This window comes from Frieseomelitta varia, unplaced genomic scaffold (assembly GCF_011392965.1).
Source record: "Frieseomelitta varia isolate USP_RPSP 00005682 unplaced genomic scaffold, Fvar_1.2 scaffold_788, whole genome shotgun sequence".
Taxonomy (NCBI): Eukaryota; Metazoa; Arthropoda; class Insecta; order Hymenoptera; family Apidae; genus Frieseomelitta; species Frieseomelitta varia.
This window is the reverse complement of record NW_025110576.1, coordinates 83,611-108,432: the sequence shown is the minus strand read 5'-3', so window position 1 is coordinate 108,432 and position 24,822 is coordinate 83,611. Positions and strand designations below refer to the sequence as shown.

The window sequence follows — 24,822 nt, the reverse complement described above, 5'->3', positions numbered from 1 at the left end:
GGGAAACTTTTCCATTTTGAACCAAAGACGAATTACAGTCTTATGTGTCACGTTATAAAAAAAAAAAGTTCTCAATCTCAATAGGACACTTGTGTAATGCCATTGTAGTACAGGATTAAAAACAATAATTATGCGCTCAAAGATTAAGCTTGAAGTTTTCAGCAAGTTGTGAACACTAACGAGCCTCTTCTCATTAACAAATGTCAAATACTTGTTTCTAAGTTGAACAATGGTCGCCGAATCCTCCTCGACCTTTTTCTTCAGATTCGTCAACTCTCTGCTCTTGCACGCGTCTCGAAAGTGCCCAGTATGATGCTGCTTTCCTACGGTGTGCTTCAACCAGTCCCGCGTATCGTCTATCTTCCTCTTCAAGGAAAGATTCTCGCTTATCAGACCGTTCAAATTCGTTTCGGTTGCCTCCATTTCTTGCTTCAGCTGGTCGAAGCATTTGCTGATCGACTCGTACTCCTCAGATTTGTTCCTCAACTTTTTCCGAGTCGTGGCTAATCTCCGTTTCAATTTGTTCGATTTCGTCACTGCCGTTTGTAGCTGATTAAAGGGAAGCAAATGAAGTGGAGTCTGTTGCTACATTATTTTGATAAAGAATTTAATTTATTCTCTACTATATTATCCTATCTATTATATTATATCGTAATATAATGTTTATAATAATGTATCTATATTATATATTATATATTATAATTATATTATATATTATATATTATATATTATAATAATAATTATATAATATATTATATATTGCTATATATTACAAGTGTGTATATATATTTGTACTATGTATAATAAATTATAATTAATATAATACAATACGTAATATACGTGTAATTATATTATAAATTATTAGGAATTATAATTTATGTTATGTATTATATTATTTATAATTTATTATAGTGTAATATAGTATTATAGTATAATATATATATTATACATCATGAATAATTTCGGGTGAAACTAAATGGATTTTTAAACAATTAAAAAATCAAATAATAGCTATAGGGGAGACATGATCGATACGATAAATTGTACAAAATTAAAGTTAAAGTAAAGCTAATGCTTTCTTTGTCTAGATGTCATATTAATGGATTACATGGTTTCGTTTTAAAAGAATAAAGAGAATTTTCATGTCAAAGAACTATTTCAAAAACACCGGACCAAACGAATAAAAAAACTAATTGTAAGTTTGGGCTTTGGATACAGTTTTTCTTTACGTATGTGTTACATTATGCGTGTATTTGTTTTAAAAATATTTTACATTGGAAATACCTTTCTACGTAATTTATTCGTAATCCTCTGGTGACACTTTAGTTTCCCGTGAGATTTAATTTGATAGCAGGCAGTCTTTTTACGATCCATCGAACGAGGACCAAAGTTCTCCAAAACGGAAGTACAAATTCGCACGATGTTCTCCTGCAACACTTCGCTCTCCTTTCGAGCTTCAGTTCTCGCGTTTTCCAGCAACCTGAGTTATAAATAAGAATTTCGTTAATATAACTATGTTTTCAATCGGAAATTTGCAGGAGCCTCATGTGACTTTACCTCTTGTACTTTTCTTTCACGATGAATTTCGCCTTTAAAGCGTCCTCGAGGTCTTCCTTCGTGCGACTGAGCTTTGCCTCGAGTTCCGATATAATTGTCACGCATCTAACAGTCGTGAGGTATTATAGAATGTAAATTAGCAAGGTGTAACATAATTAAATTAAATTTTCCAATTTTCGCACGTAACGAGCAGAATATCGTTTAATATTACAACTGATAGTTATAAATATATACATTTCACGTATATGAGTATGACGTATGAAATAAATATTAAAAATATTATATAAAAATAAATATGTATATTATTATGTCATAAATAGATAATATAATATTATGTTATAATAGATAATATATTATTATGTTATAAATATGTCGCTTAATGTTTGCAAAAATTATGTGTAAAAAAAAAACTGTACACATATATAACACAAGCATGTTTGAAGCAGAAAAGAAACGTAACTCCACAGAGTTGTTTCCATTTGAAAAAATTATGTTACTTAATAACTCAAGAAGATTCTAAACTCTCGAAACTTTCTTTTTTATATTCTTTCATAAATGTCAAAATAATAGGCGGACAATTCTGCTAGATTTCCGATCTGGACATATATAATTTGATATGAAAAGAGTGGTTGGTCTATTATCCGGAAATTCCATTGAACGAACGAGTTTTGTCTGTTACGGATATGGGAGGTTCCGCTGTACCATAGGTACGAGTCTGAGGGAAAAAATTTCATTAATCCACCGCTACATTAACTTCGGCATATTTTAGCACGATCGAATTTCTACTGAATTTTTGGCCGGCTGGGAAAATCGCCAGACTTTCTCGATTAAAAAAACAGACCGCTTTTATGTATTCTCTATAAACTCACTCGGCCTCCTTGTTCGGCGATATTTTCCCCTTTGTCCGTTGCTCGATGCGCTGATTCGATTCCGACGTTCGTGGATATTTCGTCCCGGCAAAAGAAAGAAAAAAAAAAAAAAAGAGGAAAATTTACATTAGGCGCGCTGGGTGATATTATGGGAAAAGTCGTCGTTTGTTTTCCGTGAAAATTTCAATTGAAATCGGGCGGTGTGGATTTTATGAAAAGTTTCTCATACGTTTCGAGAGGTGTATTTTTGTTCAACCTGTTTCGTCGAGGAGAAGGACGAATTTTCCCCGATATCTCGAACTCATCTACGTTATTCCGATTATTAAAATCTTTCGTTTAACAAGTCTAAGAAAACGAGGAGCAACAAATAGAGATAATGAATGAACGCACGGTAAAGTGCAGAAGTGAATTAATAAAGATGAAAAATTGCCGATATTTTGAACCGCTGTAACTTTATGTATTAATCCATTTGGCGTTATTCTAAAATGTAGGAACTCTACTTTGATACTCTTGAGTTTGTTCTTTTTAAAAATGTTTCTGCATCATGTAATAAGCGAGAAAGTAAGGATACTTTTTTTATCGTCGAAAATTGTAAAAATTCGAACGTTTCTGAAAATGTTTAAAAAACTTTTTTACGACCATCCACAGTCTTGAAGATTAAAATCTTCCGTTTACAACGATAAAACTTGCCACGATTTCTTCTCGTCATTTAATTGAACATTAAATATTAAAGTTAAATTTTAAATATTGTAAGATTTCGTCATCTAATGTTCAAAGCTCAATAAAATCGTGAAAAAGATTGTACAAGTTTCAATCTTCAAGATCATGGTAAATCTATGAAAAAAGTGTTTCAATGTTTCTAACTCTCTGAATGTTTAGTTCATATTGTACATAATCTTATAATCACTAATAAAATAATTGATTTGTTGAAAGTTTACAGAGAATAACAATATATTAAATGAAGAAGTGCACATATATATATATATATATTTTTTTTTTATACATATACAATATATATATACACATATGCATTTTTAACTTGTTCATTCAGGATTAAACTCTTAGACTTTGAATAATTTTAAGATAAATTTAAGAATTAAAGACGCTCAAATTTTTGTATGATTTTCAAGAATCAAATTTCCCAAAAATTACATGATAAAAATATTACATAATATCTTCGAAGAAAATTAACAAAACGCTATACGATTTAAAATGAGACAGAGTGCATTGTTATACAATCTTTTTTTCATTTAAGCAGTTATAAATATTTAAAATATCAATCATTTTTCATCGTTATTGGTTTAGTTATGTTTCTCGCTGTACATTAACGCTATACATTGTCTGCTACATGAAACATTTAGTATACGTTTTATCTAAACGTATAATATTTAATTTTCATAAAATATTGTGTTACGACGACAGCGCATTTTTTATTTAATTGTACTTATTCAATTGTTTACGTTGTTTAAAATTTTTCTGTCGATTTCTTCATCTTATTTCAATCATCCTAAAGTATTTGTAAAAACGGAAACCGCCGTGGACGTGTTATTGTAAAAACACGAATCTTATTTGAAACGAGAAGTCTTTGAAAACTAATTGATATAACAGAAACTGATATAAATATCGAACGTTTGAATTCGTCGAATTCACTGACGCACGATTGGAAGTTCCGGACGAATCGCTCGAATTTTCGTTGGAGAATTTTGCAATATTTTAATATACATACTCTTTGCATACCTCAGTCCCCCTGGCGAGGGCTTCCTCGATCAGCCATTGGGGGGCAGGATCCTCGTCGATACAAAATACCGAGGATTGTTTTTGTTTCAAATAAACGCCGAAATGATTCGCGTCAGTTGCTGCTTCATCGTGCAAATTTTTCTCGTTCGACTGAACGGCTTCCATGGATGTTTGCGTGCAAATTGTCTTTGTTTTCACATCGATTCTTTTATCTGAAAGCGTAACATACGTATTTAATGGTATTTTTAAGATTGTCGTATACTTGTGACGAAAAATGGTAAGTATTATTTAATTATTAAATAATTATCATTATTAATGGTAATAGTATTTTTAAGATTGTTGTATACTTGTGAGATTTGAACAATCATTACTAAATACTTGCTACACGATTAACTAAGTGCATTATTCTGTGATACAATTATGGATTACATACACAGCAAATAATATGAGCTAATTGGCTGCATTTGCGATTGAAGAAAGAAATCTGACAAACTCTCAGTTAAATAAGAAAAAAAGAAAGAAGAAGGAACAATTACTTTAATATAAATCTTTTTGAAAAATTACTGTCGCATTACGAATGCTCATGAATTTATAATAAATTCTAGGTTGCAAAAGTGTACAGGATACGTATAACAAAATTGTGAAATATTCAAAATAAAATGCCGGTCGTGACACTGAATACTTAATCGATCATCACTAACAAAAGTACAATTTAGCACAAACGATCCGCAATCTAATTGACGTTTTCAACTTTCACCACTCTAAATATACTCGTTCTGAGCCACATTAGTCCAAAAAGCCCAAATATTCATCCTAGTTAATACCCTAATTAACATCGCCGTGCAAAACGTACGACAAAGTCTATTAAAAATACCAAAAGTTTATGTAACTGTAATTCCAAAACGGCTTAAAATTTCTGGTAGGAATAGATATCGTCAGAAGCGTTGAACCTTCCCCTTTAAAACGCTGTTTGTCTTATTTCGATACGATTTTTGGTTCCTGAGTTATCGTCGCGTAAAGACAAGGGTAATTTTCGGCCGGTTCCTATCCCTGTCCTTGTCGCACTTCTGCCCTCTCTCTCTCTCTCTCTCTCTCTCTCTCTCTTGCGCTGCTTTTCACTGACCTACCGCATACCGAATCCAGTGACAATGGTCAGTGACAGACAGATTTCCAGGAAAAAATGTAGGTCACGGCGTCTGGCGGCTAATCCAAGATGGCGGACGGTCTGGCGCGAATTTTAACTCGTAAACTTTGAAACGCTGTATCTTCCGAACCGATTGAGACATCGGCGTGAAACAAAGCACGTTTTAAAGGGCACACTTCCTACCATTTTTCGAAGCTAATCTATTTTTTTTTTTTTTAAATGCCGTTCGAAAGTGTACTTTTATAAAATTCCTTTTATAAAATTTATAATATATATAGGTTAGTACATAGATTAGTTTCTTCCGATGAAATGTAGAAAATTTTGAAATGAGAAGCGATCTTCAAATAGAATATTTCAAAACGAAGTGCCGATTATTAAAAAATATGGGGAAATCAGTTACGCACGATTCCTGAAGAGACAGAGTGAAAATAAGATTTCGGTTGTTTTGAAACTAAATTTTGAAACAAAACAAAGTTACGAAAATTGTTTTCAGCAAGGTTTCATGAAATATAAATTAGTTTTATTAAAAACCATGTATTAATAGCTTCAGTGAGTCCATAAAAGCTCTTTTCGATTTAGTAGAACGATTTCACTTTTCACTCCTTGATCAGTTTCGATCCTTTTATTTGTAACATTGACTAATCTTTACAATCTTGTGGAAATAAGTGATATTATCGAAAGAGCATTTACCTCGTGCAAATGCTCCGTACGCTACTGCCCCTTGGTGGTTTTTCTCGATACTATTTATAGCAATGACGTATCTACTATACCGATAAATTCACGTGAAATAACAATGACTGATATCACACGATTAACATATTAGAGTTAGTAACACGTCAGCATACGTATAAATATGTTTTATATACTCGTTTATATTCAAATTAGTTTGAAGTTTTACCAATATTAATTACGTTAGTTGTCTCTTATTATTTGCGACGAAATTTCGAAATGTGTTTTACGTACGCTGCATACCGTAAATAATAATCACTTGTAAACAAAGTATTTATCCTTATTTATTTATAGAATGAAAATTTATCTTTATTTATTTATTTGTTACTTATAAATCGACGTGCGATACAAACGTTTTCACACGTTTCTTAAATACCATGATCTCGGCAGTTTTTGGACGATTTTGACTATTAAAGTCGTCAATCGATTTCGCAGGATGTTGCGCGTCTTTTCGAAAATTTATATAACGCAGAGATCTTGTAATTTTGAAAAGATTAACGAACGCGAATTAGTCAATAGCATTACGTGATACAATCATGAATTACATAGTGAATTGTGTTGAATTGTGATTATATTTTCGTATATTTTAGAGAATTGGTCAATGAGAGTATCATTAATTCCTGAATTGCGAATTTTTTTTTGTAATATATAATGGAGTAGGTAATACTAAGATATTGTGAAAAATTAGATTACATTTTGATCAATATAATATAATAATGTAATATAATTTTAATAATATAATATAATATAATAATACATAATATAACATAATATAACATAATATAATTTTGAGTCAAAAAGAGCAAAGGAGAAAAATGGCGACATCAAAAATAGAATATAAATTTCAAAGTCCTGAGTTCTACGGGTCTACATACGTCGAACAACATTATACGTCGGAAAACATTTCACAATCACAGTTCTCGAATTTTAGAACATTGGAATACCACCTTTTACATTAAAGTGTCACAGTATCACTAATAAAAGCAATAAAGGCATCGCACAAATCATATAAATATAATTTGTCATCAAGAGAAACCTCACGCGAACGGAATCTAATTATCGAACGTAGTTTTTCAAACACTTCCATTCAGAGCTCTCTTTTTTTTTCGATCAGAGGAAACTCCACGTCGATGCAAATTAAAGCAGCAAATTAAAAACGAAACGTGACCGTAAAGAGGAACTTGCGACGAGACTTTTAGAGTCGAATTACTCTAAACAAATACGTTTAGAGTACGAAGATTATTGTTACTGGACGGCGGTCTCGATTGTGGTGAAACAGCCAGTTGACAACGTGCAGGGATACAGCTCGGTCGGACGCGAAATTTCAGCAAAAGGGGGGACCGAGGGTGAAGACGATCAGACACGACTATCGAGACAAAACGAATCATCCTCTCTCCAACTCCAATCCGCCGAGACGGACCGTATTATCGGATATTATCGGGCCATATGGAATTTGGGGCCGAAAATAGTCCCGTACAGGGGAAATTGCTAACGACTTAAACGTTGGGGCGGTGCGCAAAGATATAGTAAGTCCCATGGGCCGAGCTGTGATGGATGGGTCCTTGGCCACTCTGTAATTTGAAGGCGTTATATGTGCACCCAGACGCCGTGTACCTTCGCAACACGTCTCCCCCATATGTCCCCGACCTGTCCTCTTTAACTCCGCGCAGTCGATTCTCAGACAGTCGATCATTATAGTTTAACCCGTTGACATGCAATGACTAACTGAATTATTAAATTTTTTTTATAAATATTGCGCTTGTGACATTTTGCAATATAAATGTAAGAGTGTATGTAAAAGTGATCTTCGTTAAGTTTACGCAAATGTTAGAATGGAAATAAAGTATCAGTATCTGGCCTGAATATCGAATTTCATTTAATTCGCACGTCAATGGGTTAACAACGCGGATACGTCTTCAATGTGATGATTAATTTTTTTTTTTTAACTGGAATAGGATGTCATTCGATCGTAAATTTTTTATATTTTTATGTTCGTGCAATTGTGCATCGACAGTAATACATACATACGAGCGCTCGTGTTTTATTATTAAAAAATTTACGATGGTACTTTGTATCTAACGTTTATAAAGCTAAGAAAAAGTCTCAGTTATAAAGAAGACTGGAATATCATTCGATTCATAGAAATAAACATTTTGAACAAATGTAATAACCATATGGGTACATCAAAGACAAGATAAGTAGTGTGCAGATCAAGTAAGATTTAAAAAAGAAGCATACGATGTAAAGATCAGGGATTCATTGAAATTTCGTTTATACGTTCACATTTATATTTATCAATTTCAACGTTTTTATTGTTATTTCATGTTGTTTCGTGTTATTTCACTCGCCTATCGAGTTGATGAGTGTGAGATAAAAAGCTATATCATTGTAATAATTAATTACATTGTATGTAATATATATAATGAATTATTATATATATCATGTATTACATATTATAATTAATATACAATAATATAACTATATTGTCATATTACAATAATTTATTGTAACATCATACTATATTATTACAGTAATGAAGCGATATTATATTAAACTGTATTATTATCATATTTTATTATATTATATTGTATTATTATTATTATATTTTCAAGCTTAAAGTACTGAAAATCGCAACGATGTGTAGACATTGTTCAATAAACTAGTGCTAATTAGACGAAGAGGAAGTGGGTAGGAGGGGGGAGGAGGCTTTACACGCGTAACGTGCGCAGACTAATGAAATTTGTTTGTCAATTAAATGGCGATGCCAGTGAATTTTCCCTATACTTTGCCCCTTGGTCGGCACACTAATTAATTTCCACGCTCGAGTTCACTTTATTTATGCGCGACAGGCTTCAAAATTGCAGCGCGGGCTTGTATATTTACGCGGGCAGGTAGTCTGCGCAGACCGCAGCGTGCAAAAATAGCTTCGCCGCGAATTGGGACCGGTGTTTCGCTGACCAAAACGCCCCTGCGTACAATCTGTAAATTGATCCCAGACTGAATTGATAGCAGGAATGCTCTTTATTTGAAAACGAGAGAGAAAGAGAGAGAGAGAGAGAAAAAGCGAACAAAATATTAATTCTTTTTTCTCTGCGTCGCGATCTGGTTTACGCTGTTCGCGCCAAAGTTCACTCGCTTATACCAGCTGCACAGGCGCGTTAAAAATTAAGTTAATTACCGGTTAATTAACTCGAACTGGCAACGTTTCATCTGTTAGAGTAGTGGCGACGAGTAAAGATCATACTTGGTTGAATTCAAAGGGAAATTGTGCAATTACAATTGTACGATTGTACTCTTTACAACGTTGTAACTGTTTCGCAACAAGTTTGTAAAATTTGAAAAAAAAAAAAGAAATACCTACTTACTACGTATCGAATCGATCTCTTTCATCTGTACCTGTGCATTTATAACATCGTTTACAACGCTAATGTGCTAACTTCACCAGAATACGAATAGAACACGTCGAATGATTAATTTGCTAATTTCAATTCATCCAGCTTTCACAACGCTATACGTACTAATAACTTACATATATAGACAATATAAAAGGGATATGTTCAGACCTACCTAAACTCTCTTACATTCTCCTTTAACATCATACACTTTAATATAACACATTGTACTACATTATGTTACAAAATATTTGTATTACGAAACAATATAATCATATTACAATTCACATTATATTTGTATAATGTAATGTTGCATTATACATCAGAAACAGCGACAAGTGTTTCACCTATCTACGTCGTAACAAAATATATTTTTCCCAGAGCCATTTCCAATAAACTCTGTTTCACCGCGGAATCTCTCGTTTCTTTCAGACGCAGAAGGACGTAGAAGCCCCCCTTTACTTACCCTGCGACCAAATACCATGGAATTATTGTAGATAATACGTGGATAGTTAGTCCACGTTAGTCCGCGATTAGTCTGTCCAACAGGATTATATTCCTCCCCTTTTCATTCCTGCGGTGCCCCGAGGGCAGCAACGCTGGTGATAAATGACCGAATCCTTTAGCGTTTTTTTTTTTTTTTTTTTTACCCGCGGACCGCTTAGCTGATTCGTTCTCTCTCTTTCTCTTCCTTTTACGCCGTCGTCCGTGCACACGAGCCGTCCTCACCCCTTCCCTGCTCTCTCTCTCTTTCTTTCTCTCACCTAACTCCTGTCCCGGAACCTGAGCTGAGACCGGACGAAGGTCGTCGCTGGTCGCCAGTACAATTTCGCCGTAAATCACTGGAAATCGTCGATGTAAAACGCGGATAATTAGATAGACTAACCTACGACGGGGCGCGTTTCTTGCGCGTCAGCGATCGCCGAACGTCCGCTCTGCTCCCGGTTCCTCGTTTCCCTCTGCAACAGACAACGACGACGCGTAAGTTTTTCATCTCGAAACTGGGATTGATGGAATTTATTTGTTGCAACGTGTACGTGCGAGTTCTCAGCTCGATCGGAGATGTCTGTATTTCAAATTGAAGTGAAAGTTGATAAACAGAAATATTTTTCAAATTCGTTAGAGCATTGTCGTCAATTTTCGTGGATCAGGAAGCCATGTGTCTGTGTCTTGACTACCGACCACTAAAGTATAAAGATTGTATTGGAGAAATTAGCGCGCAAAAGGAAGGAAAGACACGAACTTTTGTTCGCGGAAATAAAAATTATCCGAATCAATAGAAAAAAAAAAATAGAACCTTTCAACAAATCCGCAGAATCGTACTGTGAAAAATTATAAATTGGCTATGTTGACCACTTTGGCAGTCAAATTGAACTAAAAGTTAATAAACAGAAATCAATTTCAATTTCAAAGTATAGATTAAAGAATAGAATAAAGCGTTTTTGTTGTAACGATGAACTGAAGGATCTGGAAGAAGCGAGTCAATAGGTTAAGGTCACAGTAGAATTTGCGAAAATATCTTTAACTCACCCTCAATCTAATCGTAGCAGCGTAATTGAGAATTAATGGAAAGTGTTTGTGATTAGATCGCACATTTTTTAATTTGCATTTCTATAAATACCAGTAAGAAAATGAAATCTGAATGGAGATTCGTTTCACGACGAGTATTCTACTATATTCTACGTGTTATTTCCCCCATATTATGTGCATTTTATGAATAGCTCATTTTCAATCCTCTGGTCTGAATAATGTTTCTCGAACGAACTTCTTTTTAGTGTAAACATTACACTAAAATAATTTAGAACCAAAAATATTACATTAAAAGATCATTCAGAATATCCATTTTTTGACGAAGAGATTTGAGCAAATATTTTAAATACCAAACCTTAGAGCTTACAGGATTATTTTAGTCGTTTAGGTAAAGGTTAAGTTTCGTGCAAGTGTGCAAAATTATAAAAATTATAAAAACACTTCATCTCTTGTGTGCCACGCACGTCGAGAATCTTTTGTCCCAAATTGCAACATTTTCTCAAAGTTTTAAATATATTTAAATGTATACGGTTCGGTCACTCGTTATGGTCCACGCGAGGTGGTTCAAATTCGGGAACGAAGATCCAAGATACAAGCTACACGAGCGACTAAGAAAGTGGCTAAGCTGACGCTAATCTTCAGGTCTAGTCGTTGTTTATTCCCGAATCCTTTTAGCCAAGGCAGCAGGGGTGGCGCAGGGACGTTCCATTGGAAAAGTGGCTGAGTCGCGAATAAGAAAAAGGGGACGAAGAGATTTCGTCATTAACGCCGTCGAGCCCCTAACGACGAGTTTTATGCTTCGTCCAGCCCGGGAATCCGCCCTCGGGATCGTTGGAGTTTTAATGCCGCGAGTAAGTCCCTCCGGGCTCGGTGGCACGCAGCGTGCCCCAGTGTGCCGGTACACGACTTGGCTCTTGCCTCTTAAACTTCCACCCAAGAATGGTCATATTTTCATTTCGTGTCATTAACGGATCACGCGCTTTTTTCTCTCGCGAGGGCGTAAAAAGGAAAATCGCGCTTTAAGGTGCGCGTTAATGGGGACGGTTTATTAATCGTAAAAAAAAAAAAAAGAAGAAGAAGAAGAAGAAGAAGAAATGAACGTCTTTTCTGTACAGGAGAGGAGAGATCGTGCCATGGTTTCAAGGTTGGCTGAGAATCGAGTTGTTTGAAGGTATTATGACTGTACGGATCACGTCATTCTGAGATATTAATTGGTAAATGAAAAGAACATAATGTAGTACTACAGCATCATAGTTTTTGTAATGTTGTGACAGTGAAGAATGGGTGATGAAAATTTAAAGATTTCGTCCGAGCTATAATTATTAATCTACTTGTTATTACCTTCTTAATCTTATGTCATAAATTACGCATGAGATTACACGACATGAGATATTATATAAAAACGCAGAATATGTTAGAATTTTTCAATAAATGTACATTCACAACTGTATATGCAACTGTATTTGTGTATTAAACTCATTCTTCAGTACACGATAATCGTCCTCGAAACGTAAAAACTATAAGCACAAAGATACTTTCGCTTCCAATTCCGAATTCCATCATGACACTAACAATAACCTTTCGAAGCAAACGGCCTGACACCGATCAATTAACCACCGTACCCGTGAAATCAAGACTGGAATTACTTTAATCATTGGGTGGCATTACGCGTGGTCCCACGGGGAACCGAGCCGCGCAACTGAATTAGACGGCGCGCAATCCGTCAGGGATGCAACGAAATCACTACCGCATTAACCGGGCAAATGTCGCCGGGTTAAATTACGTTTAATGCCGGCGGAGTCGCGGTGTCGAGGCCGTAATCGTAGCCGCGTAATCGATGAACAAAGCGAGGCTCGACAGCGGATTCCGTGGAAAACCGTGCAAATGCGATTTTAATGTCAAGGGAGAGAGCCCCGTGTTTTTCCACGGGGCGTGTCCCTAACGACTCGATGGCCCCCGGCTGGTTTTACCATTTTGTTACGTTGTTAAGGTTGCGTTGTTACGTTGCGCTCGCTGATGCTGTGCCGCGCATCTATTATGAACCAGCCAGGGCGACTCTCCTCGAGCCACTCTTCGAGCGGGGATTGTGAAAGTTGTGCACGCTCGCGAGAGATTTAAAGTGGTTTCAGACCGTTTGGGAGAAATGGACTGTTGGGAAACGTACACCTAAAGGGACGCGCGTGATGCACGCGGCCGTTTCAACGGTTAGTTTACGAAGTTCACTATTAACTCCGGCTAATGTCGTGCCTCTCTGGAGAGATAATTGCGACGCGATGCCTGGCAGCAGCACAGGCAGTTTTTGTTCAATAGATCGGACTCTTACGGTAAGTCTATTAAAGACTTATTCATTCGGTTGGGACCAAAGCAAATTCTCAGGTTTGGTTCATTGTAGACTGTTTTTTTGTCATCGAGCACAGTCCTTGATCAAAAAATCTTTCGATCAATCTGTCGTTGAACACAACTCTCCGATCGATATTGTACATCTTTCCAGAAGAAACATTGATTTCTCTTCACGTCGAAAATGTTAATCGTCCAATCGTCGAAGATCGTCCGAGGAACTCGCCCAAAATCCACTGGTTCATCGGTTTCTTCAGCATGGGACCTATGGGCAGCGTAGAGAAACGTATCGGTTCCCTCGTTTCGTCGAGTTCTCCCAATAAGAGTACACCTATAATTTGTAACCAGGCTCGGCCGTAGGTACCGGCCTGATGGAAAAATGCGTTCCGGCCAATTTTACGCGCAGCCGTCAGCAGGCCAGGCTGTTGGTCGTGGCAGCCGGGGATGAGAAAAAAGAAAAAAAGAAGAAAGAACGGGAGATATTAGCGGGGAAAGGGGATAGAAGGCGAAGGAAACGCGCGACTGTGCGAAAATTGGCCGTGTAACCCACGAGATGAGCCTGGGATTTAACCCTTCAATGGGTTGTCGATAATCGCCTATATAGCTTCTCCAGGCAGAGGGTGCGAGTACACGACGTGATACCGAGCAAACTTTTATACGACAGTGCGATGTTTATATCAGTTGGTGTAGTATAACTCGCAATATTGTATATGTGTATCGCGTATGATTCGAGAGCTCAGAAATCAATCAGTGTAAGTAGTTTTCTGTTAAAAGTAACTTTGTATGCCATAGGAACATATATTTTTGTTAAAAAATCTTCAGTCTATGGGCGAATTTAGTTATAACAATTCAACCGATAATTTTAAGAGCAAAAGGACATTTGCGTGAAATAAGTTATTAATAATTCTAATAAATTATAGTAAATTATCTCTAATGAGAGTATGTAGCATTGTACATAACGTAGGTTCAGGTCAGGATTGTATTATAGTATTAAAATGCTATGCTGTAACATTTAACATAGTATGGTACAGATTTTTAATTATGAATTAGAACTATTGCGGATGGTGAAAATATTTTTTGCCAACTATTATCGACAATGAATTTTATTTGAATAAAATTGGAAATAAACATGAAACTGTAAAAGAAATCTCACCCATGAACATCTTCCTTTCTCCATTCGTTCATTATCATCTAGGATTTTACTTGTGCATATAATACTTTGAATCAATACATATCTTTTGTTTTAATAATTTTGTTTTTATAATCTATCAGAGATTACCAATCTGCAGTTTTTTTTTTCAGCTTTACGTAATAAGTTTAATGTAAGCGAAGATCATAAAAGTATTTGAACAATCAATTAACCGTTACATTAATATCGAATGAGTATCATTTGAAACATTTATCATTATACGTTTAAGACGATCGTTCGTGTATACTAATACCCCGCAAGTTCTATACACGTTTTCAAATTGATTTCCAATTCAATTGCTGTCGTATATTATTGCAGTGCTAATAAAATTTCAAAATTTTCTATATATATATAGTATACATAAAATTTATATATTATTTATATATTAAGTTTATATATTATATAACAAAAGTTTTATATATATATAGAAAATTTTGAAATTTTATTAGTACTGCAATAATATACGACAGCAATTGAATTGAAAATCAATTTGAAAACGTGCATAGAACTTGCAGGATATTAGTATACACGTGTGTATATATACATATATATAAAAGATTTCTATAGTAAATGTTCAAATACTTCTACAAGCCGCTGTATGTACCTATAAAAAAAAAAAGGAGAGAGAGAAAAAAAAGCAAACAAAAATTCCGTCCCCGTTTTCAACGCGGACGAATAAATGTTATTCAATATCGCGCGCGTTCCGCCGACAGATTTTCATTTACGGATCGCGAAACCCGTGTATGAGGGGGAGGGATTTAAAACCAAATGCGGGTATCGCTGTATCAGCGTCGGCGGCCGCTCGAAGCGGTGTTCCGCGGTGTTCATTTCAATTCGCCTCTAATTGAACGCTGTTCAATATTGACGAGTTAAATAATTGTCTTTGGAAAACTGAGCCCGCGTAACCGTTAATCATCCCTCTCGTCGACCCGTCGCGTTGCGCACGCGATCCTATAATAATTCGCGTTCTATCGCGAGAATCGAGGATGGTGAATGGGGGGAAAAAAAAAAAAAAAAAAAGGAAAAAAAAAGAACGAAAAATTTCAGCGTCGGAGACGCATCACTGGAAATTGTAAATGGGAAATATTAAATATTGCAGTTGAAAAAGTAAATACCGTGACATGATGGAGATCTGTTGAAAAAAAAAAAAAAAAAAGAAAATAGATCGCAAAGTCAATCATGATCTTGAAAACTGAAAGTGAAATTTCTTTGTAACATTTGCGTTGCTCTTTCATTCGTCAGCATGAAAGATTTCTCATTTTCACTCGTGAAAACTTCGAACGAAGCGATTGCTACAATATATCCACGAGAAAATAATGAGAACTATCGAAACCGATAAAGGATGGAAGGGATCGCCACCAGCTAAATACAGTAACATCGAACGAGTCGATCCGCAAAAAAAGAGAACCGCGTATCGCAGTCTCTCCGAGCATCATGCCCGAGCAAGTAACAAGCCACGCATTCTCGGACGTAAAGATGTCTCGGAGGTTGGCTCGGTTGTATCTTCATTATATAGGACTAGCAGGAGTTACGTACTGCCGCGGCGAGGCTCGTGGTGTTCAAAATTATGTGCCGCCCGCAGTTATCATTGCCTTTAGGGTCAGCCGCACGAATAATTGGCTTCCACCCGTGTAATACGCTACGTTGTATGTCCAACTGAGTTGCATCCGTGTGTGCATGAGGCGTTTCTTCGTCCCACGATAGTTCTTACAAACTGCTCGATTCATTATCATATATATATATATATGCGTAATCGGTTGAAAGAGTAATTCTGGCGATGCGATTTGAAGATAATCAGGAGATTTTCTAATCACGAATTAATACAGTTTCTCACAACTAGGCTTCGACGTTATAAGGTAATTTAACCACTTGCGCTGGCAACTGATTGCGGACCATAACGAGTGACCAAATACCGTATAAAATAATTCGTCGCTTTCTTTTTCTTTTGAACTCGTCGGTACGATATCACTGGATAGAAATTATTGAGAGGTAAATAAATTTATTATTTGTTTAACTGATTACAATATTATTATTGTAATAAATATTACAATAATAATTTTGGAATGAAAAATTCTCGACGTGCGTGGCACGTTATTTCAGCGCAAGAGGTTAAGATAAAAACGCAGCGGCGAAAAGAAATTTCTGGAGTTGGCTGTTTACAGTGTAAAATGTTTCTTTATACAAGAGTGCTCGAGAGTTATTTAATTATAATATATATATTATGATTGTTATATGTTAATTGTAATATATATATTCACTTGTATTACCATTAATAAAAAGTGCTGAAACATTTTTGCTGCATCAGTGTTATCAATTTTAGTGCCTTAATATATTGTATATCTACATTGCCTGGCGTGAATATAAATTAATTGCTTCCGATTGCTTCTATTTTATTATAAATCTATTACTTCATTCACATCATCGTAAGAAATAAAATTAAATTTGAGTTTCACAATAAATATAACAAGTGTCTCAAGACTTACGATGTAAGACTGCTAATGTATACTTGTATATTTGTATATTATTTAAAATTATATATTTATATATTATACTAATTAAAAATTATATATATATTATGTATATTCTATGTATTCTATAATAACTTTTTAATTCTATTATTCCTCATATATATATAACTATATCTATAGAGACTTAAATTCCACTTGACGATTACCATAATTTTTCTTTCTCTCTTTTCACCTATTTTACTTTCACTAACTCCACTTTTCTCAACAAAGATGACTCCCCAACTTGTGATATATGCAAAGTTCAATCGATAATATAATATATTATTGTCCATAACGCAAAAAATACATCGCAAATAGACTAAATATAAACTAAACATAAATCCTTCCCCGACTAAAAGGATAAAGAAGCGGTCCTGAAATTAACATACTTCCTTCTACAGTGTCTAGATACCTTTGTAACAAATCGTGAGATCTAGTTCCAAGCTAACAACTCACACAAGTGCGGCGATTATAAATAAATAAATAATATAAAATTAAAAAAAAAAGCTCTACTTTGCAAACGGGAGTTCGTAGCAAAAATTTCGTTCGATTTCGAATCCCGATTAATCCACGATAACATCGTGGTGTTGGACCGTCGTGAACAAAAGAGCTGAGCAACGAGCCGGTGGTGGTTATATCCGGTCGGCACGAATCGTCCGCGACATCGTTCGAGAGCACCGATGCGTGCCAAAGGGTAAAAGGAAGCGCGACTACAGACCGGAGAAAAGGAATCTTTCGTCTTCCTCTTCTTCTTGAGGCCGGGGTGCCGCGTTCGAGAATGCAGATACATAAATTCATGAGTGGGGTAACAACCGGTGACGCCACGCTAGCTTCCGTGCCGCGGCGAGCCGCGTCGCGCGGCAATCGTATTCATGAACCGACACGGTAATTAGGGACACTAGCTCGCCTCGCAGCCGGAAGTCGCATCGGGGAATCCTCCCCGCGCGGTCTCGAACACCACCGGAAATACTTATGCATTCCGTTCGTCTCGTAAAGAAAATGCGAGCTGAACACACGCCCGGAGTCGCGGCACGACGCGACGTCTGCGGCCCCGACGAAGAAGTTCGATAAACTCTAGCGACGTCTGCCAGCCCTCCCACATAACGCTGAAGCAGCATGCATCGACTCATCCAAATCATTTTGCTCCACGTACTACCGATTTTTTAGTTTTTTTCGCGCGATGCGAAACGAGTCGTTGAAACATGGTCGTTTCAAAATGTCGGATCGTTTTACGATCTCTGCAACGTACACTAGAAGGAACGATCGCGCGAGCGAAAGAAATTCGAGATCGGTGTAAAATTTGTTTTAATAATGGCAGACAATAATGGATACGATGTATTGTAACTTTAAATACGTAAGAATCTATATACGTATCACATCTTTGATATTATTTTCTAACAGTTCATTTTCTACTAGTTCATCATCCAATACTAGTTGAGGAACAGTGATTCAGGTGAATCCTGGATAATGTAGATAGATGGCGTTCAGATAGAGCGTATGAGAGATTCATTCATCAATGGCCAGTTGTTTTTATAAATACATGAATGTATCTGCTTCTTTTATCTATCTGCCTCGTGAGTTTTGAAATTATATGACAATTGGAGAATTATAATACGATTTGAACAGAAATCCTGTAATTATATTATATTATATTAAATTATATTATATTATACACTACACTATATATTAGTATATATATATATGTACGTTACTATTATATATATATATATATATAATACACTTATAATTATATACTATATATTAATTGAAAATGACTAAGTTACTCATTATTTGACAGACTAAGAATCACTGTGGTATAAGTGAATTTTACTTTGGATGGAGAAGTAGATACTTCAATTCTTAGAAATATAATATAACATAATATAACATAACATAACATAATATAATATAATATAATGTAATATAATGTAACATAATATAACATAACATAATATAATGTAATATAACATAATATAATATAACATAATGTAATAATAATATAATAACATAAATAATATAATATAACATAAATTGAAACTCTCGACAGTATAAATAGTGTAAATATAACTTATCTGTATCTATTGAAGTTAATTTTACTTTATACAGAGGCATCTCGACTCTTAAAATATCTTTGCTTTCGTAATTAATCAAGTTCTAAGTTTATCCTCTGTTGCGATGCATCCTCGTGGCTTGGAAGGATAGAATTGATTTTTTACAATAATAAACGGAGAACATCAATGAAAATTAACGGATTTTCTTGTCAATTTTCATTCGTCTGTTTGTTTCATAAATATTCGTGTATATTATGACTTCGACGACGTAATACATTTGTCTGCAGCAAACAAACCTCACTGATGACTTTATTACACGTTACGTTCTCAATACCTACTTACAATACCGCTATTCGTCTTATCTTAACGATGTTATCGGTACCGATCAATAAGATAGATCGTCGATAGAGTCATTGGCAATGCTTCAAACCATTATCACAGAATCAGCACCATTTCTCATTTCTATTTCCAACTTAATCGCTTCAGCCACATTGTTCATATTGACTAAACAACAATTCAATCGTGTTACTGGACTTTTAAAAAGTTCAGAGTTAAGCCGGTAACGTTCTGCGAGACATAACTTTTTTTTAATTTCTCGAGTAATTAAATGAAATTTTACGGATATATTTATAATTTTTTGCATTACGTGATGAATAAGTAAAAGTTGTTCTCGATTATGCTGTTTACTTGTAATGAAAGATATTATACAAACAGCCCTGTGAACACTCTTACTTCAACGTGAACGTGACATATCCGGCGAGCAAAATCAGAATATATGGTATTTCTTTTATTTTCTTTTAATAAATAAAAATATATTTTTATCATCTGTATCTATTCTTGTCTATATTTCACTTTATTCTATATCTGTTTTATTCCACATCTAGTAAAATATATTTTTATTTATTAGTATCGAAAAAGTGTAGGTAATACACTGACAGAGGCATACGTTGAATGTTTTTGTATTCATTCATAAATTGCAAATATATAATAAAAACCTAAAATCGGACAAAATACGAAAAAAAGAAAACGTTCCAAGTACGTCAAATAAGAAGTAAATGTATTCAATGTTCATTAAAAATAAGAGTAAAGCGATCTCGAACAACGTCGTGTATCACAGAAGAAAGTAAATGTATTCATTAAAAATTTACATCAATTTACCAGATACGTTGCAAATGATATTTTTGCTTCTTAACGAATACATTTATTTCTTCTTGTAACAGGTGATCTATTTGAAAAATTGTTACACAATATTCAAAATATACGAAATATAATAAAATACATATAAAATATACGAAAAAAAAGTATAAAATACGTATATTTTAAATACGTAAATAGTATGAAACATGTTAAATATGCTTCTGCATTTTTCTCTTCGGTTTGTCGCATATTTTCATAAATAAGAAAACCTTTGTATTTTATATTACGGAACGTAGGCATTAAAGACGTCACTTCGTTGCGATTCAAGTCTACTTCGCTCTACTTCGAAGCTCAGATTTCGCCTAGATCACCGACGATTTCCAAACGTCTAGTTAATTTTTCATTTTCTTGCTACTCGAACAACGACACCGGTGCGATTTGCGGCTTGCGAGGCGATTACGTTGCAATTTCCAGCAATTAAACGTCCGAGGCTTATCTGCGAATCGCGAACGCTTCGAACGTCGATATTTCATACGGATAGCCTAGTTACAAGCAGGAATCACGTGCAGCCGCGTTCACCTGAACGAGCGGCCCGTCTCTTTGCTTCACGTCGACTCGCAGCCTGGCGATGAACAAAAGAAGCCAGCGCGACTTAACATATTAGCGTTAATTAAGGCAATTATGTCTCCGCGAACGCGAGCATGAGACTGTGTCCGCTCTTCGGCGAGGCTCATCCATATTCAACAGCCATTTCCGAGTGTGCTGCTACGAGCTGGAGGCATCGCAACGCAAATCGTCCTCGTCGTCGTCGTTGTCCTCGTGGACGTCAACGGTGTGTCTTTCGAGGTGCACGTTGACAACCATCGTGGGATTGTCCCGTTCACTCGAGCTATTAAGCCTCGAGGTCGCTAAGGTAAGGTAATATGGCCGTGTTTTATACAGTATACCGTTTGATGTTTATGAGATATTTTCGAGCCTTCGTTCTTTGCCTTGACGCTTCGTAACTTACTGCTTGTTAGCGGTTTTTACATGCGTGATTCTTTCTACTTTCCTGTTTCTTTTTTTATTTTTATTTTATTTTTTAGAGAGAGAGAGAGAGAGAGAGAGAGAGAGAGAGAGATGATAGAATATTATAGAAGAAATGAATTGCAAATGAAATAGTGTACATAGGACGTGAACGTAACTGTGCGGTGGTTAATGAGTTGAACTGGCTGAAACGAGACTTTTTATTACCCTAACTCGATACTGTCCTTAGAGATATCCCATTAACCTAACGCCAGAACTATACTAGAGTATAATATCTGTAACTCAAGTGCAAGATACAAGAAAGAGTTAATAATACAATGAAAAATACAAAACCTTCTATTAATATGTTTTGTTGAAAATCGATATCTCGAGTGTCTAAAACACATATGTAAAATTTCCATGGAAAAATTGATCATTCTGGTAGTTCTAGTGTTAATCACATTGAACTTTCCATTTGGATATTGTTTAGAAATCGCTTTAAGGTAATTGCATTTCTAATTGATACCGATTTCCCGAAAGTTTTCAACTAAAGGATAACCTAACTTCTCAATCAACACTGACTTCTTTCATTACTGGTGTCACAAATGAAAGAAATAAACTGGAAGGAACAAGAGACTCTAGCCATTGAATTTGTTATCATAAACGGAGAAGAGCAGAGCCTCAGCCACGTTGCCTCAATTCTAATTAACGTACAAAATACGAAGCTTGAACAATTTTAATTCAAACAGTTATCCAACTTCGCTACGTTTATTTTTTTATATTATCGCCGCCCCGGACGAAAAAGAACAGGAGAAACAAAGGACTTGGGACGGTTTTAGCGGAGTGAGACTTTTGGACTTGTTGTCATTTATTCAGAATTATGAAATATTTAAAGGATATAAAAAAAAAAAAAAAAAATCGACAGAGTGCCAACACGCAGCTATCCTTCATCTACATGAGAAACACGAAAGAGCAGCGGGGTCTCTTTATTAAAAATAGGTGTCGCACTAATAAGGGAGCGATTAGAACTCTCTAACAGGACTTTTAGTGAGATAGACAGAGAATCACCTCGTTAGCAATCGTTCGGAGAAAGGATAAACGGGAGTGTGCAAAAGAGTTGAAAAGGGGCGAGGGGTAGTCGGTAGGGGCAGCTAGGTCGGCTGGATATAGACGGAGACCAGGGGGTGGCTGGCCGGATGGCGGCGAAGAGGACAAGGGGACGGTAAGAGAGGAAAGGAGAAAACCGGGCACGTCTAGGTTTTGCTATGACCAATGGCAGACGGGGACACAGAGCGCCGCCGTTCGTATCGATCCAAGAGACTACACCAACGTTGGACTCCGTCGAGTACCTCTCTCTCCCGGGTCACCTCATCCGTCCTCCGCGTGGATCTTCGTCTTCCGCCATCTCCCTCCCCCCATTGATCCCAACCTCACGCTCTCGTTCTCTCCTGGAATTTATAGCGGACTACTCTTGTTTCCATTCTTTCGCAACTGCGCCGGAGATCGACGTCTTTCGATTCCTTTGCCTTTTGCCTTTCGTTTTTCCGTACCTCGGAATTACATCGTACGACGTTGGAAAATTAATGCGGCTCTCCAAACGGGGCGGTATGAAACGCTCTCGGTAAACTAAATGCGCGTAAAGGCAACGCAGAATGTTCTTTGGCAACTGGATATTATGATACGTGAAAATATACAGGGAACATCCGTAGTAAAGTGTATCACGTACTTCGGTATTCAATAACTGAATTTTGGTTGAAGGAAATAAAAGATTGGATCGAAATAGACGAACCGACAGACATAATTGAGAATGCTAAATAAAAGAGATTGCTAAATAATAAAGTTTAATGAAACGTACAGTATGCACGAAGATGGAACATACGTCTATTGGCCTAATTCACAGGTACATAAATATCCATGGATCACTATTAATAATGATACAAGTGACTCGTGACATAGATATACGTATGAAATATTAAACTCTTTCCTTCCAATAGATAAACTATTGGATATACTATTAGACTCTTTCCCTCCAATAGATATACTATTGGATACACTATTATAAAATATTAGACTCTTTCCCTCCAATAGATATACTATTGGATATACTATTAGACTCTTTCCCTCTAATAGATATACTATTGGATACACTATTATAAAATATTAGACTCTTTCCCTCCAATAGATACTATTATAAAATATTAGACTCTTTCCCTCCAATAGATATACTATTGGATATACTATTAGACTCTTTCCCTCTAATAGATATACTATTGGATACACTATTATAAAATATTAGACTCTTTCCCTCCAATAGATACTATTATAAAATATTAGACTCTTTCCCTCCAATAGATATACTATTGGATATACTATTAGACTCTTTTCCTCCAATAGATATACTATTGGATATACTATTAGACTCTTTCCCTCCAATAGATATACTATTGGATACACTATTATAAAATATTAGACTCTTTCCCTCCAATAGATACACTATTGGATACGCTATTATAAAATATTAGACTCTTTCCCTCCAATAGATATACTATTGGATATACTATTAGACTCTTTCCCTCCAATAGATATCCACTAGATCCTTCTTCGTGCAAAGTGGATAGTTCCTGCGTTCTTTCCTGTTATTTGTGATGTCAATTAATTTAGATAGAAGAGCAACGAATTGAAAACTATGCGACATCCTCCTAACAAGAAGTACGCCTGCGCAGAAAGCTACGCTGGATCGAGATAGGTCCTCCCTGTTCTGCGAATACGATGAATCGAGGGACAGAAAGCAGGGTGCGACACGGCAGAGGGATGGAGGAGTAGTGTGTGTCACCAACGGCGCGTTGTCGCCACGCTGGTGACACTCTGCTGGACATGCGTACTCTTTCGACCTATCGTTGCCCGGGTTATTAAAATTTTCGAGCCAATGAACATCCGCGGATTGTACGACAGGGGCTGTGCCCTCCGAGGGCTAGTCTCTCCTTCGTGGTCAAGAAAGGGCGAATCCCACGAAGGTTCAAAGAAACGAATATGAATCGAGCAAAAATATATCTATGTGGACAACAGATAAGAGACATAGAAACGTACGTATGTAGAATAGATGATAGATATAGAAAGCAACTCATTTCGTTTTCTAATCCTTAGAGAGAGTGTCTGGACAGTCCCAAATCAAAATTTCAGCAGAATACCTTCAACGAAGCAAGAGTAAATGAATTATGCGTAATTTCCCTGATACTTGATTTTTGATTACTGTTAAATATATCGGCAGTGTCTACAGACAGGCATTAGTGTTTCATATTACGATTGCAGTAACAGATAATTGAATGAATCATCAAAAAATTATCGCCCGTTTGCAATTAATTTTTGCCCACTTGTCTTCCTCTCTCCCTCCAACAAATATATAATTTAAACGTTCGAGATGCCGTGAAAATCGCGTGAAAATATGCAAAAAAATCAATTTTGTTCGAAATTCCCCGCGCGTTAGTCTGCCACTTCGCTGCATTGAGAAATGGGGTAAGAGAGTAAAACGAGAGGAAGGAGGGCGGGATGGCAGAGAACTAGGATGATTTTATGATCGTGCAAGTCGGGCTAGGATCGGGCTGAGTGGCGGTTTTTGTTGCGAGCCCAGCTCGACCAGG

At 35.9% G+C, this 24,822-nt stretch overlaps 1 protein-coding gene across 2 annotated transcripts in view; it reads right to left on the bottom strand.

Annotated features, from left to right (window-relative positions):
* Positions 1-24,822, bottom strand: part of LOC122535923 (paramyosin-like) — an 83,588-nt gene that overhangs the window by 1,435 nt on the left and 57,331 nt on the right. The window contains exons 2-7 of one of the 2 annotated variants that reach the window (XM_043667848.1): positions 10,315-10,387; positions 4,164-4,375; positions 2,427-2,476; positions 1,558-1,662; positions 1,285-1,480; positions 212-549 (exon numbers count right to left, since the gene is read on the bottom strand). In XM_043667848.1, the coding sequence (XP_043523783.1) occupies positions 212-549; positions 1,285-1,480; positions 1,558-1,662; positions 2,427-2,476; positions 4,164-4,375; positions 10,315-10,387 (974 nt within the window). Of the gene's footprint in view, positions 1-211; positions 586-1,284; positions 1,481-1,557; positions 1,663-2,426; positions 2,477-4,152; positions 4,376-10,314; positions 10,388-24,822 lie in introns of both variants that reach the window. The other variant, XM_043667849.1, reaches the window with a different exon arrangement.